The sequence below is a fragment of the Palaemon carinicauda genome, chromosome 4, assembly GCF_036898095.1.
Source record: "Palaemon carinicauda isolate YSFRI2023 chromosome 4, ASM3689809v2, whole genome shotgun sequence".
NCBI classification, from domain to species: domain Eukaryota; kingdom Metazoa; phylum Arthropoda; class Malacostraca; order Decapoda; family Palaemonidae; genus Palaemon; species Palaemon carinicauda.
The window spans coordinates 48,302,786-48,322,866 of NC_090728.1; the positions used below are offsets into that span (position 1 = coordinate 48,302,786).

General features: G+C 39.1%; 1 protein-coding gene across 6 annotated transcripts in view; it reads left to right on the plus strand.

Annotated features, from left to right (window-relative positions):
- LOC137639927 (sorting and assembly machinery component 50 homolog) overlaps window positions 1-20,081 on the plus strand; it is a 113,019-nt gene that overhangs the window by 23,282 nt on the left and 69,656 nt on the right. For 2 of the 6 annotated variants that reach the window (XM_068372218.1, XM_068372219.1), the window contains exon 3: window positions 13,344-13,451. The exons of 2 other annotated variants lie outside the window; for them this stretch is intronic. In XM_068372218.1, the coding sequence (XP_068228319.1) occupies window positions 13,344-13,451 (108 nt within the window). Of the gene's footprint in view, window positions 1-13,343; window positions 13,452-17,820; window positions 17,854-20,081 lie in introns of all 6 variants that reach the window. 2 more of the 6 variants (XM_068372220.1, XM_068372221.1) reach the window with 1 other exon arrangement.

Genomic DNA, 20,081 nt, shown 5'->3' on the forward strand with positions numbered 1-20,081 from the left:
ACCAGCGGTGTGCAGCAACCTCCGCCTTCCTTAAGGCAACCTCAGCAATGGGAGCAGGAATCTTATGCATTACTTCCTCCGCTTCCGCTTGCGGTTCCACCAGCGAGGCAACAATCTCTTGAGGTACGACAACCTCTTCCATCAATGAGGCAGCCACCTCAGCACTCGCTGCAGCGACCTCAACCCTCCTCAAGGCGAGAGCCTCAACTCCTTAGGCTAGCACCTCAGGAACCTCAACTCGCGAGACAAGAACTGCGTTCTGCGCAGCCGCTACCTCAACTCTCGCAGCTCACACCTCAGGAACCTCAACTCGTTCCTCAGGAACCTGCTACTGCGCATCCGCAACCCTTACAGCAAGCGCAACTCTTGAGGCAGCAACCTCATGCTATGAGTCAGCCACCTCAACGCATGCATCTGCCACTTTCTCCTCAACTTGAGCCTCTTCCCATTCAACTTGGAAATAACAAATGACAATAATAACACCTCATTACTTTCATAACTTGCATTTGTAATCATATACATGTATGCCTACACAAACATTATGATAATGGAGGTTATTTGTATTACTTAATATAAAAATATATATGTATTCCTTGCAATATATTTTTAACAAAATCGCAAAATATGGCAAAAATATCTTCAAAACAAAAATGAATCATGAGTTATGAATGTAAGGTAAATATTATGTTGATATTAAAACCCCATGCAAGCATGCATGAAGTAATGCAGTGTTGCCAACAGGGCGAGTTTCCCTTTCCTGAGGTGAAGTAGATTATAGTACATTTAGTGCAGCTTAATTCTACGATTATCATGCCGGCTATCAAATTCATCAACAAAACAGTCTAAATCAATTCCCTCGGCACGTGCACTTTCAATGGACAGTAATGCGATATTACTCTCTCTAGCACTGGTCATGGAATTTCTGAGAAATGTTACACGCCATGCAACACGCTCTGCTTACCTTACAGCATGCTCTACCTACAGCATGCTCTGCATACAGCATGCTCTGCATACAACATGCTCTGCATACCTTACCGCATGCTTCTCAGTCACACATCTTTGGTTGTTGCCAACTCACTAGACTGTCAAGCAGTTTCATAACGTTGCCTTCTTGTCTACTGCTTTTGCACCAGTGAAACCCTCACTGAGAGAACTTAGCTTTTCTCGGATATGGTCCCTGTAGATGAGAAAGTGCTTTTCTCCCTCCTTCTGATATTCCCTTGAGGACTCTGTCATTTGGAGAGGAGCCTTTAGCTGCGTAGCCTCATATGGACTTTTATTTAAGCATAACATGCTTCCAGGGAAGGTAATGGTTCCACTTCAGTCGCTAACCCCGTCTGTTACCACACCTGCTCCCATAGACCTTGAGCTGTGTTGCAAGACATGCAGTCCAAGCTTAGTCCTTGTTAGAGGATTTTTTGTTTTCGGAGTCAGTGTGTCACTGGGAAGACGTTCAACAACCAGCAGAAGTGACTTGTTGTGACGCAGTGCGGCAACCTCAGCAACCCGATAAGGAGTTGTCTGTACGACCCAGACAGTCTAGACAGCTTCGGGTTGTCACTGTACTTCCTCGCTTCCCCATGGTTGACAGTTCACAGACTGTGCAGCAGTACCATGATCTTGTGTCCGGCTCCGTCAGACGACTGGCTTTTAAGAGCTCCCACAAGTCGTCGCTGTCTGGAGATTCTCAGATGGACTATGGATCTGACCAAGGAACTGGGCCTCCTGGTCAATTTTGAGGAGTCTCAGCTCGTCCCATCCCAGACCATTGTCTCCCTGGGTATGGATCTTCAGAGTCGAGCTTTTCGGGCTTTTCCGTCGGCCCCAAGGATCTTCCAAGCCCTAGAATGCATCCAGAGCATGCTGAGAAGGAACCGATGCTCAGTCAGGTAGTGGATGAGTCTAACAGGGACACTTTCATCGCTGGCCCTGTTCATCGTGTTAGGGAGACTCCACCTCCCCCCCTTCAGTATCATCTAGCTGCTCACTGGATAAAGGACATGACGCTAGAGACGGTCTCAGTTCCTGTTTCCGAAGAGAGGAGGTCTTCTCTCGCGTGGTGTAAGAACAGCTTTCTTCTCAAGGAAGTCTACCTTTGGCTGTTCAGAAACCCGACCGCCGTCTCCTCTCGGACGCATCAGACACGGGCTGGGGTGCGACTTTGGACGGACAGGAATGCTCGGGAACATGAAATCAGGAGCAAAGGACACTTCACATCATTGCAAGGAGTTGTTGGCGGTTCTTCTGGCCTTGATAAACTTCAAGTCCCTCCAGCTTAACAAAGTGGTGGAGGTGGACTCTGACAACACCACAGCCCTGGCTTACATCTTCAAGCAGGGAGGGACTCTTTCGTGAAGTTGTTCTAGATCGCAAAGGACCTCCTCATCTGTTCTAAAGATCGAAAGCTCACGCTGGTAACGAGGTTCATTCAGGGCGGTATGAATGTCATGGCAGATCACCTCAGCCGGAAGGGTCAGGTCATCCCCACAGAGTGGACCCTTCACAAGAATGTTTGCAGCAGACTTTGGGCCCTGTGGGGTCAGCCAACCATAGATCTGTTCGCTACCTCGATAACCTAGACTCCTGTTGTATTGTTCTCCGATTCCAGACCCAGCAGCAGTTCACGTGGATGCTTTTCTGCTGGATTGGTTCCATCTCGACCTGTATGCATTCCCGCCGTTCAAGATTGTCAACAGGGTACTTCAGAAGTTCTCCTCTCGCAAAGGGACACGGCTGACGTTGGTTGGCTCCGCTCTGGCCCGCGAGAGAATGGTTCTTAGAGGTACTGCAATGGCTGGTCGACATTCCCAGGTCTCTTCCTCTAGGAGTGAACCTTCTACGTCTACCTCACGTAAAGAAGGTACACCCAAACCTCCACGCTCTTCGTCTGACTGCCTTCAGACTTTCGAAAGACTCTCAAGAGCTAGGGGCTTTTCGAAGGAGGCAGCCAGAGCGATTGCCAAGGCAAGGAGAACATCCACTCTCAGAATCTATCAGTCTCAAGGGGAAGTCTTCCGTAGCTGGTACAAGACCAATGCAGTTTCCTCAACCAGTACCACTGTAACCCAGATTGCTGACTTCCTGTTATATCTAAGGAAAGTAAGATCCCTTTCAGCTCCTACGATCAAGGGTTACAGAAGTCTGTTGGCAGCGGTTTTCCGCCACAGAGGCTTGGATCTTTCCACCAACAAAGATCTATAGGACCTCCCTAGGTCTTTTGAGACCTCAAAGGAACGTCGGTTGTCCACTCCAGGCTGGAATCTAGACGTGGTCCTAAGGTTCCTTATGTCATCAAGATTTGAACCTCTCCAATCAGCCTCTTTTTAGGACCTCACATTAAAAACTCTTTTCCTCGTGTGCTTGACAACAGCTAAAAGAGTAAGTGAGATCCACGCCTTCAGCAGGATCATTGTTTTCACATCTGAAACGGCTACATGTTCCTTGCAGCTCGGTTTTTGCTAAACGAGCTTCCTTCACGTCCTTGGCCTAAGTCGTTCGAGATCCCAAGCCTGTCCAACTTGGTGGGGAATGAACTGGAGAGAGTACTTTGCCCAGTTAGAGCTCTTAGGTACTATCTAAAAGGTCTTAACCTTTACGAGGACAATCAGAAGCCTTATGGTGTGCTATCAAGAAACCTTCTTTTCCAAGTTCTAAGAACTCAGTTTCTTACTATTCAGGCTTCTGATTAGGGAAGCACATTCTCATCTGAAGGAAGAAGACCTTGCTTTGCTGAAGGTAAGGACACATGAAGTGGGAGCTGTGGCTACTTCAGTGGCCTTCAAACAGAGCCATTCTCTGCAGAGTGTTATGGATGCAACCTATTGGAGAAGCAAGTCAGTGTTCGCATCATTCTATCTCAAAGATGTCCAGTCTCTTTACGAGTACTGCTACACCCTGGGACCATTCGTAGCAACGAATGCAGTAGTAGGCGAGGGCTCAGCCACTACATTCCCATAATCCCATAACCTTTTAACCTTTCTCTTGAATACTTTTTATGGGTTGTACGGTCGGCTAAGAAGCCTTCCACATCCTTGTTGATTTGGCGGGTGGTCAATTCTTTCTTGAGAAGCGCCGAGGTTAAAGGTTGTGATGAGGTCCTTTAGTATGGGTTGCAGCCCTTTATACTTCAGCACCTTAGAGTTGTTCAGCCTCCTAAGAGGAACGCTGCGCTCAGTAAGGAAGACGAACTTATTTAAGGCAGAGTAATGGCTCAAGTCGACTTCCTTACCAGGTACTTGTAATTTCATTGTTATTTTGAATAACTGTTAATATGAAATACGGGATACTTAGCTTCTTGATATACATGTACACTGGTTTTCACCCACCTCCCTGGGTGTGAATCAGCTACATGATTATCGGGTAAGTTTAATATTGAAAAATGTTATTTTCATTAGTAAAATAAATTTTTGAATATACTTACCCGATAATCATGATTTAATTGACCCACCCTTCCTCCCCATAGAACCAGTGGACCGAGGAAAAATTGAAGTGGTGTCAACAAGAAGTACTGCAGTACCTGGCCACAGGTGGCGCTTGTGAGTACACCCCCCTCTTGTATAGCGATCGCTGGCGTATCCCTTCCGTAGAATTCTGTCGGGCAACGGAGTTGACAGCTACATGATTATCGGGTAAGTATATTCAAAAATTTATTTTACTAATGAAAATAACATATTTCATACCTGGTAAGTTCTCTTGAAGCCAACAGGTCCCCAGAGTTACCGCCTTTGACCCTGACTGAGCTAAAGGTTATTTTTTCCCCCTCGGGGGCTGTCCAGAGCCCGTTGCAGTTACCAGAGAACTTGCCTAACGTAGTACGGTCTGTCCAAACAGAGGACGTAATGGGATTCTCTTTTGTCTTTTCAGGCCCAGAAATGATGGACATAGAGACAGCAGCCATGTCTGCAATCACTGCCTGTTTCTGGCTCGACCTTTGGTCTAGAGCAGTATCCCACAATGCAACGACGGAAGGTCCTAGAGGTCGGGATACTTTACAAAAATTTAAAGATTTATCACAAGCAGGATCTAGAGCTTTAGAATTCCTGCTACTTCAGACCATTTCCCTATGGGTGAACTGTGTCCTGAAAAGACGTGATGCAATCTTAACCAGATGCGCGGAGCAGCTACCCCCGGGTGAGGCACTAAATTTGAGGAATTCAGATTTGCTGAACTCCCCATATCTGCTTCGCCGGTGAGAAGTGGAGTTTGTGATAGCCAAAAACCCTAGACGAAAACTAGCAATTTCAGGAAGAGAAGTAACAACGAGGGATAGTCCTACAGAGAATCCTGTTTAAGATTTACAGGCACCCAGGAGGTCAAACCACTCGAACCAGGGGATCGAGAGCCTCTCCCCTTGGAGGCAGGAACCAAAGAGCCAATACCCCTTACTAATGTAAGAAGAGCCTGCCTAGACTTAACACAGTGGGGAAGAGATTTTGTATCAAGGAAAGAAACGATACCGGTTGAGGTACAATCTCGGGACATAATATTGACATGTCCAGAATATGGCCCTTCCTCTCTTCCCTACTGCTTATTCCCTATTTTGGTTAGTCTAAATTAGCCTCGACTGGGTAGGTGTGGAAGCAGGCATCCATTACTGGTAGCCCTGGTATTAGGTATGCTCCTCCTCAAGAGTATTCTATACCAGACTCAGGCAGTGGTAGAACTTGGTGTAAGTCCCGCATGTCCCCCAACCATGCAGGAAAGGGTAGAAGCTTCTATGGACATTCCCTCCCCCTCCCTGCCTCCTTTGCTCCTTTTTAGTTCAGTAATTTTTGGCATAGCTGTTATTTTTGGTTGTCAAAGTATTGGCTACTTTAGTTAAGATACCAATCACTTACCTATTCAATTAACCTCAAGGAAAATTGTTAAGTTTTTCTTTTGAGGTAAAACTATGAGTTGTAGCACATACATACCCCTGTCTAAACTCAAGTTTAAGACAGGAAGGCTTGCCTTTGAAACAGTGGTCCTACTTGCTCTACTGTGGTATGAAGACAGCCCCAACTGGTAATGGCCAGATGTCTGGCCATGGATTTTATCTGTTTCATGCAGAAGTTATTCCCTTCCAAACCAGGATTGATGTTGGTACCTTTTCTCTGGGAAGATATCACCCAAACTGAGAAACAAGGTCTACAGAGTATCTTTGGTACGAGTGGTGTTTAGCATCACAAGATTAACCAGAATCCCTTCCCAGTCAAAAGAAACTGGATTTTCCATGACCCTAGGGGGGGATACCATGAGAATTTACCCATGGAGAAGTCAAAAGTTGCCCTTCTGTTTTTTCCATTCATTTGTTGAAACAGGACTAATGCACTTCCTTTCTAATCTAGAAAGTCTACAAGACTCTCTAGAAAAGAACTACTTAAGTATAATGACGTAAGGGCAGTAATTACATCTGCCTCATTTAGGAAACCTGCCATGAAGAGGTATGATTTATATGTTCCCTCAGAAGAGTCAAAACAGCACCGAGTTAAATCAGTTGCATTTACCTATGAGTACTATCCAGGAATGAAATACGAGAACTATGTCCTCCATTCCTATTAACGAAGCTGGGCCTTTAATGATATTCCTACTCTGAATCATTTATCATGCCGAACTGCACGTTAACTCAATCTTAACCAGTACTATGATACAGTAGTGACCAGTATCCTCCTCCTTCATCTCTAAAATAAGATCAGGAGATAACAAGGGATACCTCTCCTTACATTGTTTAAGAGAGATCAATGGGTGGTCATGATAAGTCGGAAGAGACCGTCGTACCTAGTAAAGGTTTACTCTTAAACTACTGTAGTTGCAATGAATGGGCATGCAATGTCACATAATAATCTTAACCTAGTCTTCGCTGAGAGGAATTTATTATCATAGAGAAAACCCCTACTAGGTTAACTTTAGTACGGAGAGAATTCCAAACCATACCCCATTTGGATAAGGATGTTTTGACATCTTGAAAACAGTTCCTATAACGTTCTTGAAGGTTGACATTTAGTTAGAGATCTTAGAATAGGCTCTAGCCTGAAAAGCTAGGATTTCCTATCTGCCCTCGTTATCAGGGCCACTAGGGGACGAAACGGTTTCATAAGCGTAATTCCTCCTCCCCTACTATTAAGTCGGGAGAAAGGGCCTTCCTTAATCCTCTAAGGTTATCCTTGCGATACTGGACTGGATAGCTCTTGTTAGGTAGTTAATTACTTTTACTCTGACCTCTTTCCTTCCAGCAAGACATCAAACCCATGGGCAGGGCCTTGCCTTACTCAGAATCCTAAAGACAGGAAATTTATATTTCCCATGACTATCTTATTCTCCTTTTGGTATGAGAGCCAGATCTGAAGAGTTTGTGCCAGAACATTGGCAAGTTCACCTCCCAGAGTTCAGGGATGATTATAATCTCATTCTCCTTTTAGTATGAGAATCAGATCTGAAGAGTTTTTACCAGAACTTTGGTAAGTTTGCCTCCCAGAGTCCGAGAATGTTTAGAATGCTCTATCAACATTTTTCACAAACCTGTCTCAAAGCCTTGGAATAACTAAAATTCCCATGCCTTCTCCGATGGACAAAAATAAGTTCTCCGTCCTGAACATGGGCTCCCTGTGAACAGAGAGCTAACACGGTATCTACTAACATTAGGGGTGGGGAGTCACCAGGGATTCCCCCCCCCCATGCCAAGGCATGAGAATTACTGCCTGCCCTGCCTCTGACTCAAGAATAATCCCGACTCAGGCTACGAAACCCCAGGTAAACTCTTTCATGACTTGCTCTCTCAAAAAGAGTTTTCTGATCACAAACTTCATGGTTTGTTCCATAGAGCAGTGCGAGTTTCTGATGAAATAATAGCTGGGACAGATTGCTCCCATCCCCCTATATTTTATTTTGTTCAGAGTTTTGATCGCTCCAGAAGAGGGTTATCATGGACTCCCTTTCTCTCCAAGCATATCATATCATATAGAAGATCCTTTACATCCTCAGAGGAAGTGTCGCTAGGAACCCTCCCTTGAGCATATGATTTAGATGGACTTGACACAACCTTAATGTTCAGCAATACCCGTTAGTTACAATAGTCTCCTTTTGTAAAGGGAAATGAAATAAGAACCTATATACCCTCATGGGAAACGTCGCTAGGGAGCCCCCATCGAGCATGTGATACGCACGCTCTGATGCAATGCATTCAGGAGCCCCATCTCCTTTTGTAAAGAGAAAAAAAAAATAAGAACCCATATACCCTCGGGGGAAACGTCGCTAGGGACCCCTCCTTGAGGATGTGATATATGTGGATTTGCCATTACCTCAGCGTTCCTCAAGACCATGCTTTATTACAATCTTCAACTGGTGTTTAGGAAGAATCACAATGTTGGATAAGTACCTTTGAAAGGCACATTCAAGTCTGTGAACATTCTTTCAATGGGCACTGGCACTAGGACTATGATGAACTAAGTTACAGTCTCACAGGAAGCTGGCCAATTTCCAGCCACAGGACTGATAACTCAGACTTTCTTGGCTAGGAAGACCATGGAAGAAAAAAAGGATCCTCTTTACTCTTGAAGCCTGTCCTGTGGTTTTCACCCCAATGCAAGTAAGTATCTATCAATATATTTAGTATTGTCATACTAAATTGTCCTCTTGTTTATTATTTAACACATGAGGTTCTTATTATTTCACCCTTGGTAAAGATTACCTTTTGGGAACTGGTTGTTCAGCCTTGCCTCATTGCGACCAGGCTACAATATTCCCTTGTGGTTCTCCTTGACTATCTACTGTTTTGTTACTAACTAGACTAGATTAGTCTTTACCTCTTGAAAATTGGAAGTTTAGGCTTGTCTCTTTCCAATCTAGCCACACTATCTTATATTATTTTTGATTGATCTTTTGCTATTACTTATATAGTAATTAGGTTATCCAAAGAGGAAGGTTTTTACCTCTTAACTTCATGGAGACATCCTCTCTCCTAAGGAAGACTCCCCATTAAATGACTCAAAAGTTTGTATCCACATAGGAGTAAACTACAAATTTTATATAGTTTACATTTTTCCTAGATATACAAATCTGAGTCATGTACTAAAGGTCCCGCCTCAAACTTCCCCGCAAGTCTGTGACCAGGAGAGTGTTGTGAAGAGATGCGGTGAGGAACCTCCCGCTTGCTCCTTGCGTATAAGCTGTGTTTACCCAGCACGAAGCATGACGCAATCAACCAAATTTTGGTTGAACTGGTTGTAGAAAACATATCACTAGTAACCCCATTAAATGACTGGTTTGTATAGCTAGGAAAAATAGAAATTATATAAAATTTGTAGGTTTTTTCAGTTTTCTGTTGCATAGGTATAGGAAATAGAACCTATTACCTGAGTTAGAGCTATCACACTGAGGTCTTTATTTTCCTTGCTTCCACTACCAGTTCATTCCCAATTGAGGAAGTAATATTAGGGATATGGGCCCCATCATGATTGATGGGAAGACCCTTATATACAGAGTCTGTGGCTGTTCTTCATCTTGGTAATTCTTCGTGAGGCACAGATAAGGTGACGTGAGGAACCTAACTCTATATCTATTAATGCAGTTGTAACAAGAAGGATACCAAGAAGCTCATTGGTTATAACCAAGACTTTCAAAGAGAGGGAGATCGAGATAGAGTGTGAGAGGGAGTTTGACACTAAGATGGAATCTCCCACCATCACCAAATGGATTTGCTATTGCAGAGAACTTTTGTATAAGGAAATGAAGACTTTTGAAGTGATGGAGAGCCAGACTATATCAGTGGATGTGTGTATACTAATTTGTCTGTCAGTGGAAGACTAGGAATGTTGTTTACTGAAACTGATAGTAATCTATTGAATTTAGTTTATTTTTTTATTTTTGCAAATATACATGTTCGTTCCATGGTAATTAAAATTTCTGATATAGTATAAATGAATAATGGGGTGGTAAAGTAAAATTTAGAAAAGTCAGTCTAGAGTTTAGTGTACTTTAAATCTAGATTAAATAAGTCTAGAACATTGTCATTGATTAGGGAAAAATAGATGCCATATGTTTTTCCTTCACGGGCTACCCACCACCATTTGAGTGTGAAAGTTAACTAAATGGGCAACTAGAAAGGTTCCTAGAAATATATAGAATTTTATAATAAAATTTTGTTAGTTTCATACTTGCTTGATGTTCATATACATGGCCACCCTCTTACCCACTAACAAATGGTGTCAAGATGATAGGGAATTCTGTCAATTTTCAAACTGAAGGAGGCTATATTACATGCGCAGTTTGTTATTGTTAGTAGACACGGTTTGTCTCATTGTTTTCTACAGGCATTAGTATATGGGGAAGGAAGAAAACGGGTACTGGTAATTTTCAATTTTTACTGGGTAACTTTGGCATAACCAAGGTTCCAGAAATGAAAGCAATATGAGCATCAGGTGAATATAGAAATAACAAATTTGTATTAATTTCTTTCTATTAACTCTATTTTTATTTATTATATCATTATATGAGGTAGTATAACTTGTAAGAAGAGAGATTTTTATCTATAAAACATAAAATTTATTTATTCAGGTTTTAAAGAAAGTTCTAAAATTTTACATTGATCAGATTTTAAGGAATTTAAAGTTGATGCAATTGAGTAGATTCAGGATCTAAACTACTAAGATTACGTCTTGTATAACAGTCTTAAGTCCTATTAGCCAGTTGATTAGTTATTCATTTTGTTTCTCTTGATGTCAACTGCCCCCAAAAATTGGGTCAAGTACCCTCGTAGATAGGTAGATAGATCGCTAGTTTTTATAAACAAGTTTGTGACCACAAGGTTTTATTTTTATCATGATTTTTTTTCGTTCACCCAAGAATGTGTCTGTAAGTAGGAGTTGAAAATTTGACCAAGGTAGAGTTAGACCACTTTTTCCATCTAGATGGGAAAAAGCTAAAGGGAACAGATGAAAATTAAGAGACCAAAAGTGTTGGAGCTGGGATCAAGGAGATGCTGTAAAGAATGCAAAGCACCCTAGTAGTGTAGGAGATAACAGAAAAATCATGCAAATGATGATAAAAACATCAAATTTGGCACAATTGTTCGCCAAGTGATACTGATCAAATCTTGCCAATTGAAAAACTAAGATGGCCACCAAATTAGCCACCTAAAGTTGACATCTTGCTTAGAAGCATTTATAGTTGTCTGAGTTGCATGATCTAGATTTGAATTCTTATGTTTTTAAGGCTACTGAAGATATTTCAGTATTTATAATGCAAAATAACCCATAATTTTCAAAATTTTATTGTACTGGAAAATGACATATTTTTTAAGATTTTACTGTTTTTTTTTTCAAGATGGCCACTAGATTGTCCGTTTTTCATTTTGTAAGCTTTGCACCACAATGCTTATATTATGCCACTGTCTCCAGCTGCTACTCCCCATATATACAATTGTAGAGTACTCTGCAGGGAAGTGCAACTTCCTTTGTAGTCTTTCTTACAGGAACATTTTGTCAGTTCCAGACAGCTTGCTGCAATACGCAGTAGTGTAGTCCAGTATATCTGCCATGTCTTTCCTTTCTTTATCCAACCCCATTCAACAGGACTGCTGGTGTCTGCATTGGAGATGGTTGCCTGGCCCCAGATGATCCCAGCCTGATAGGCCGCATGCTTTGCATGTTCTGTGAGGGTTACCTGTGCTAGTGTAATTGAGTTATATGGCCTCTGCTTGCAGGCAAAGAGATCTAGTCTTGCTTCATCTACGCTAGCAGCTGCTCTTGATCTGTTGCACATGAGGACAATGAATCTCTCCAGCCTCTGTAGGTCAAGATCACAAATCAGTGTTGGATGCTGGGTGAGATTAGTGAATGTTTCAGAAGCATCATTAAATACTTTCAATGTCTGCCATACAGAACTCTTCCTTTTCCCACAGAAGGCAGACATGACCTCTCATCCAGTGAACGCATAAATAGGGCTTGAGAAAGCTAGGGAATCCCATACTTTTACACGTTCAGTGGATGTGATGTGTCTGCATTCTGTGGGAAAGGGAAGAATTCTGCATGGCAGACATGGAAAGTATTTGATGATATTTCTGAAACATTCACTAATCTCTGCCATCATCCAACACTGATTCGTGCTCCTGATCTACAGAGGCTGGAGATATTTGTTGTGCTCTTGTATGACAGATCAAGCGCAACTGCTAGTATAGATGAAGTGAGACTACATCTCTTTGCCTGTAAGCAGAGGCCATACAATTCAATTACACCAACACAGGTAATGCTCAGAGCACACAAAGTGTGTGGCATATCATGCTAGGATAATTTGGGGCCATGCAACCTTCTCCAATCCTGACCTGAGGAGTCCTGTTGAATAGGGTTGGATAAAGAAAGGAGACATGGCGGATATGTTGGACAACACTAGCTCCTATTGCAGCGGGCTGTCTGGAACAAAGTGTCCCTATAATAAAGGCTACATAGGAAGAGGCAAATGCTTACAGTCAGCCCACTCTTGCAGAGCACTCTGCAGCTGTGTATGTGAGCATTAGCAGCTGGAGGATCAGTAGCATGGTTTGAGTGTTGTGGTGCAAAGCTTACGAAATAAAAGATGAACAATCTAGTGCCCATCCAGAAAAAAACAGTACAATCTTAAAAAACATATGTCAGTTTGCTTTATGAATAGTAAAATCTTGTAAACCATGTGTTAGTTTGTTTCATAAACATTAAAATCTACTTCAATAGCCTTGAAAATATAGGAATCCATATGTAGATCATGCAAATGGGAAACTGCAAATGCTGTACTTATAAAAAAAAATATTAACTTCGGGTGATTTAATTGGCAGCAATCTTTGATTTGCATTTGACCAATTGGCCAGATTTGATTGGTATCACTTGGAGAACGTGTCATTTTATGTGAGTATCATCATTTGCATCATTACTCTAAAAATTGCTGTTATCTGCTCAACTATAAAAGTGATATCTTCATCTACAATATTAACTTTGTGCAGTAGTTACGCCAGAATTCCTGTAGTAATTATGTTTACATCACTAGATTGGCTTATGAATTGCTTATCATCTTGTAATTGTATTAATTGAAAACTAGATTAGTGTGTAAGTGTGACAGTCAAAGCAAAAATTTTTATACTGTTGAATGCTAAAGAATGGAGAACTTTGAAGGAAATACTTTCATTCAATGTCTTCAGAATGGTTACTAATGTCAATTTTTTAAATTTTGAAGTTAATTTGTAACGCTAGATGTAGCAGACAGAATCAGCATTTAATATTACTAACCAATTTGCTGTAGTTTTTACCCTTGCAAATATTCTTAAAATCCTAGACTCTGTGATGAAAAGCTTTTAGGTGAAAGTGTTTGAAAGACAAAATTAGTTTTATCTCCAATTTCAGCCCAAAACAGATGAGCAAAGAGAAGCTATTCGTAAACTAAAACGCATTAGAGATAAACTAGCAGCAATAAAGGCCCAAAAATTACAAATGAAGTTGAAGAATGCAAAGGTTAGACATTTACTGTTAGCTACTTTGCATGAGATATTGTGCTGTCACTCCTGTTATTAATTCCACTCTGATAACGTACTGTAATACAGTAGACTAAAAATAAAGATATTCAGTAGATAATATTTTTCATTTTTATGGATATGTTGACAGATGTTTGTGTTTTCAAGTTTACACTTTGTGCTGGTAATGAAATGGTCATGCTCAGATACGAACTATTGCTTTACATGAATTTAAACTTAAAATTCAATAACTTAAAGAGGCTGCTGACTATGTTTAGGTATTTCTGCTTGCACCCAATTGAGATCCTGAAAGGGATGACATTTTTCATTTTATTTCTCACTTTGTGCATCACCTTTTTTTTTACTTGCAAGTTTTTCTTGATGTGCTTTACTGCTTATTAAATGCTTACTGTATATTTTTCTTGTTAATTTTTTGAAAGTGTAATTGCTTTTTTTTTTTTTTTTTGCCCCTTGTGTGTTTGCTTTGCTTTTATTTAGGAATTCTTGAGAAATATTTTGATACTTGTATCTCTCCAGGAATTTATACATACTTATGCTTCTTGGGTGAATTTTGTCATGTAATGTCAGTGATTTTGGTGAGAAATACTTTTCATTTTGCATCTGCAATGATAAGACCTTTCATAGTTGTTGCTATCTATTTCAACTACATGCCATTTTCTTAATATCCAAAATTTCCGTGCTATGAGGGAAATTTACAACTGAATTACATCTTACTATGCAGTGTGTTCTCAATATATGATTCAGTCTTTGAAAATTAGGCAAAAAATATTGAAATTCCAAATATGCAAGCCTAATCCTAAAGCTGTGACCAAAGTTGCACGATATCACTTCTAGGAGGCAGCACAAGCTACCCAACAATCCCAAAGAAACTCCTCTGATGGTTCCAAATTGTTTACACTATTTAAAGTTTGCCTTTTTTATCAAATTTAGCATTGTGTGCTTTATACCTGCTCTAGCAAGATCTAATGTCCTGCAGGATAAATCTCCAACCAAGCTGAGAAACTTCTGGTGGGAGTGTTTCATGATACCTCTGTTGTGAATGATGTCAGGGTTGTTGCTTCTTCAAATTGTTAGTTGTAAAGTCCTGGTGTGTTTTTCTTCTGGATTTTAATCCTGGTTATAATTCTGCATCCATCTGTTTCTCAGGGTGGCTCTCAAATCTATTTTTAAATCTGATCACTGGTGAATTAAGAAAACCTATTCTCCTCAGCTCAGGCAGGTTCTTTGTTCTTTTTTATGCCATTACTGCATATGAATTTTCTTTTTCTTGAAATCCCTTTTCTTTTAAAGGAACTTCTATTAAAGTTCTTTCATCTTTTAATTTGACATTATAATTTATTTCTGTTACTTAGTCATCATCAAACTTTATTGTGTCTGTGAATGATTGGTGCACATATTGGAAGCTCTGTCTGCATTACCTCCAAATTTTGAACCTAGTTTTCTCTTGAGGCCTTGGGTTATTTTTTCTCTCTATGGCCTCTTCTTCCTATGTTCGAGTACAGTATTAGCATTTAGTTGTTATTGTTTCGTAAAGGGTTCCAACAGGGAAAAATAGTTGAGTGAGGAAAAGAAATAAATAAACTATATGAGAATTAATGAATGAAGAATAAAGAATATCTTGGGATCAATAACAACGTTAATATAGATTTGTCATATATGAAGTATGAAGAGACTTGTGTCAGCCTGTTCAACATAAAAAATTTGCTGCAAGTTTGAACTTCTGAAATTCTGCCGATTTAGCTGGCTGTTGAGGAAGATCACTCTGCAATCTGATCACAGCTGGAATAAAACTTCTAGAATACTGTGCAGTATTGAGCCTGATGATAGAAAGGCAAAACTGTTAGAACTAACTGCATACCTAGCACTACATCCAGGATTGTATAGTTGGGGAAGATCTGAATGCAAAGTATGGTTAGAAATATGAAAATTCTTGTGCAACATGAATAAAGAACTAACTGGACGTGATGCCAAGAGATTAATATCCAAATCAGGAATAAGAAATTTAGTGGACTGTTAGTTTTTGCTCAACACATTAAGATTAGCATCAGCAGATAAAGACCAGACAGGAGAACAATACTGGAAACATGGTAAAATGAAAGAATGATAACATTTCTTCAGAATAGATTGATCACTGAAAATCTTGAAAGACTTTCTCAACAAGCCAATTTTTTTGCGTAATTGGAGAAGAAACAGCAAATATGTTTATCAGCAGTAAATTTGCAATCAAGAATCACTCCTAAAATTTTAAAGTTGTATATAATTGAAGAAACATTGTCAGTGCCAAAGTCTGGATGTTGAGGAGTCATTATTCTCTACCTATATGTAATCATACTTTAAATTTTGTTAAGGTTCAACTTCATGGCCCATAATATGCTCCATGTACTAATTTTAGTTAGATCTCTGTTAAAGGATCCAGCAACCCCAGATCTGCATTTAGGCGATGGAATTGAGGCAAAAAGAGTAGCATCATCTGCATATACAATGAGATTTTTTTCTAGGCCAAAACATGTGTATACACAGTAGCTAAAAGTAATGGGCCAAGAATATTTTTGCTAACTTGGGGAAAATAACAGACAACTTAGGAGCTAAGAAATAAGCAGTCTCGATAAATAAACAAAGGAAAAATACCATTGGGGTCTAGACCTCCATAAGCAACCAAGTCTATCAAAAGTGTTTCAATTTCATGAGACTGAAAAGATAAACTAGTTTAGTTTCAGGCAAACAGGAATGAGGAAGATTAAATTTCTTGTTACTCTACTTACTGTCAATTACATCAGGCAAAATGATTGTCTTTTTCTTTGTACAGTGAGTGAAAGCCATCTGGTTTAAGTAAAGGCAGAACTGTTACATCTACACCAGGGTGCAGATTTAAGGATAGCTCACTACTTCTGTTCCTGGGTTGTACCAGAAAGGGTTTCTTTTATGGTCAAATTGTATTACTTTTCAGTTGAAGCATAAACTCTCTGAGCAACAATTCTTAGCTGAGTATAATTATTCCAAGGCAAATCTGATCTGTTACCCTTCCAAAGGTGATAGGCTTCCTGCTTCTCAAAATAAGTGCATTTATAATCATCTTTGAACCAGGGTTTGTCTGTCACTCAGTATTTCAACACATAAGAAGGGATATGCTTATCAATTATGGTGATTATGCTATGAGCACATAATGTTAGGGCCCTTCTTTCTTTCTTCACTGCTTTTAAAGATGGATATGAATTTTTGTTAGGGTTTACTGTAGGTACCTTGAGGTGCCAATCTACTTTTGCAAATTTTGATTACAGGGACATTTCTGAGATAGTTGAACTAATGCTTCTTAGGACCAGTTAGTGTCCTAAAAGTTGAGGATACTAAAAGTAAAACTTGTGGAACTAATGGTGTAACTTTGTCATAAAAAAAGTTGTAGAGTGAACACTGTAGCAATCTATCTAAGAGGACCTTAGATAAATGATGGGGTTTATCATTGATGAGGACCGAGTGCTGAATTGTTTGTTAAAGTAACATGGACAATAAGACAAAAAAAGGAAGTGCAGACAAAGGCCTCTGGCCCCTGCTTATTGCAAATTGTGAAATTACTTAGAAAATTGGGATTATCTTGGAAGTACAGTACTGAAAGTGCCTAGATAATCAGAGCAGAAATTGATCATAGTACAGTAGTAGATATGGAACTAGCATGAAGAAGACCAATTGAAAAGTTTAGAAAGTTAAGGTAGAAGAGAAAAAGATGAACTGGACCAGAAGGGAATTTACACAAATAGTGCTTTCGACAGAAGGAAGTAGAGAGGGGTAATTTCATACATGATCTTATAAAGGTAGTCTCAGTACAGTTGTAAGAATAACTTCTGCGTTGTGTGTACAGTCTGCAATTTCTATGTAAACATTTGCACACTACAATATTCCGTACCTTGGGTCTGTATTCTATTACAAAGCTTTGTGTTACCCTTTCAAATTTTAATGTTACAAGAAGTAGAGTACATGTACAGTATTATAAATGCAATAACGGTGTAATTCATGTTGCTTAATATGATGTTTGCTTTTTGGAAAGCTCTTTTCTGATATTCAATGGTAATTATAGGTATATATTCTAGAAAAGTCCATCCATTTTTAAAAGATTCTCTGCAAATAGAATGTTGAGTGATTTTTGTATTGTAACTAATGAAAGTATAGTAACAACTGTTTCACCTTGATTATTCTTATACCCATGATGTTTGAACCAGGTTATTTATGACTCATGTTAGTTGGGAATTTTAAATACTGTCTTTAAGGCTTTATTCTATTATTTACAGTATAAGTATCATATGTGTGTACTAATTTGTAATTATCCTGTTTTAATGTAAATTCCATGTTTTGTTTAGCAACCCCAAGGAAAGACTACCCTTGAATTTGGTGTGAGTACTTTTGTCACACTGCTTGTTGTTGTCCTCATTGTAAAATGCAAGTTTTTATACTCGTGTAGTTTGCATTTGAATGGTTTAAAGAAACTGTCCTAATTTTTATGGAGTAAGGAATGTTCATATATGATTCTTGAAATAGTCCTCCATCATATTAGGCTTCTGTTAAGGATACTAAAGTATCTCGGTCTTTTTCAGTGTTTGATAACTGCCTCAAATTAATCTTCAAGCAAAATTTGTCAAATTTACAAAACCCTCGGTACAATTACGAGACTAATATCACAAAGAATTGTTAGAGGCTCTTAGCGAGTGTCACTATTTTCCATGGAAATTAAGACAGAACTACTAAACCAGGCCTCATCATATGTAAAAGGGCAATGATTTTAAAACTAGCTTGCTTGTAAGAACTGCAATACAGATCAATACTGTATGTGGAATTGCTTGCTTTATGAAGCTTCAATTTTCCTACTGCAATTATCTCCTAAACATTTGAATGTTGAGTGAATGAGTAGGTCTTTACTCAGTACTACCAGTATAGACATTTTTTTAGGGGATACAGTATTTGGCATAGGGAGAAGATTTTAATGCCAGCTAATAGTAATATCAAAGAAAGAAATATGCATATAGTATACTGTATTTTCAAGTTTTTTCTGCCTGTCATGAAGCTAACTTATATTTGAGGCCTGTATAATAGTATTAGATGTTTTGATAGGCTGTGATTGAAGCTATTGTTTTAAAATTCTTTCTTCCTATTATTTTTCATCAGGTTTGTTACATCACAACTCATCAACCTTATGTTGCTCAAATTTGCTGTCTTGATTATCCATAGAATTAATCTTTGTCTGTTGTAGCCTTCAAGTGCAGTACATGCACTATCTAGGACCTACTTTATATTTTGCTAGTCTGCAATGCAGTTAACAGCTCTTCTCAAAAGTCCCGAAGTCATTGGGTGGATTGCTTTGTTCCAGTGTTATAGCATTTCTTTCTTTGTTCATTAGTTAATTCTATTGTTCATTGATTAATTCTTTGTTCTTTTCCTCTTTTCATTTCTTTCTAATACATAAGTGGTAACATTTGAATTTCTGTCCTATATCGGGTAGTGTTTGTCATTTTTCCCCTCTAGTTAGCTGGCTTTATGGTGTCAGCTAACTGGAAATAATTGCAAAATCTATTTGAATCTCCAGGGAATTATGCTTCTCATTATTGTTAGTGAACTTCAATGCTTTCAAACTTTTTTTTTTTTATAAAGAATATCGTTTTATTTGATTCTGATAATTTTTGTTAACTTCATATAATTTTTGGTACAGTACTGTACTGTATGATTTTATTATTGTTTTTACAATATTTATAAAGTACTACATTCATAAGATATATCTCATTATCACCATGCTGGCTTTTTTTTTATTAATGCATATACTGTAATGTATACAATATTACTCTAATATTTTGGTATTTGTTTACAAGACCACGCTCTCCGTTTTCTCCCAAATTATGCAGTCCTGCAGCTCTCCTCTTCTTGTACAGTAATTAGGAGGTTCTTTAAATATTGGGAAAGCAAAAAATGGCAAGATGTGTTGAGCATGATGGGGAGGGGTTTTAAAAAAAACCAGCTTGGTTTCCTCACTAAACGACCTGGAACTAACATCGTCAACATAATCACCCTAACAGAAATTTGTGATGCTAGTATACATAAACAGAAGTTCATGATGCCAGTGTACATTTGATTTATATTTAAAATATATACTAAATTAGAAATGGAGTAGTTACTCAAAGTGTCGATATCGACACTTTTGAGTAATCACTCCATTTATAATTTAGTATATATTTTGAATGTACAGTATATCAAATGTACGTTGGCATCACAAACTTCTCTTATGTATGCTGGCATCACAAACTCCTGTTAGGTTGACTTATGTTGATGATGTCAGTTTCAGGTTGTTTAGAGAGGAAACTTAAGTTTATTTTATAACCCCTCTCCCCTTGCTCAACATATCTTGCCATTTTTTGCTTTCCCAGCATATAAGAGCCTCCTAAGTACTGTACGAGAAGAGAATAGCTGAAGGACTGCAAATGGAGAGTGTGGTCTTCTTAAACAAATACCAATATTTTTATACTATTCTGTAAATTTTGCTCATGTCTTGTATATCTTTAATGCTCAAAACTAGTATCTAATGTTTCGAGTTTTCAAGGGATTTAATGACTATTCCTCCAGCAGTGAATTGCAC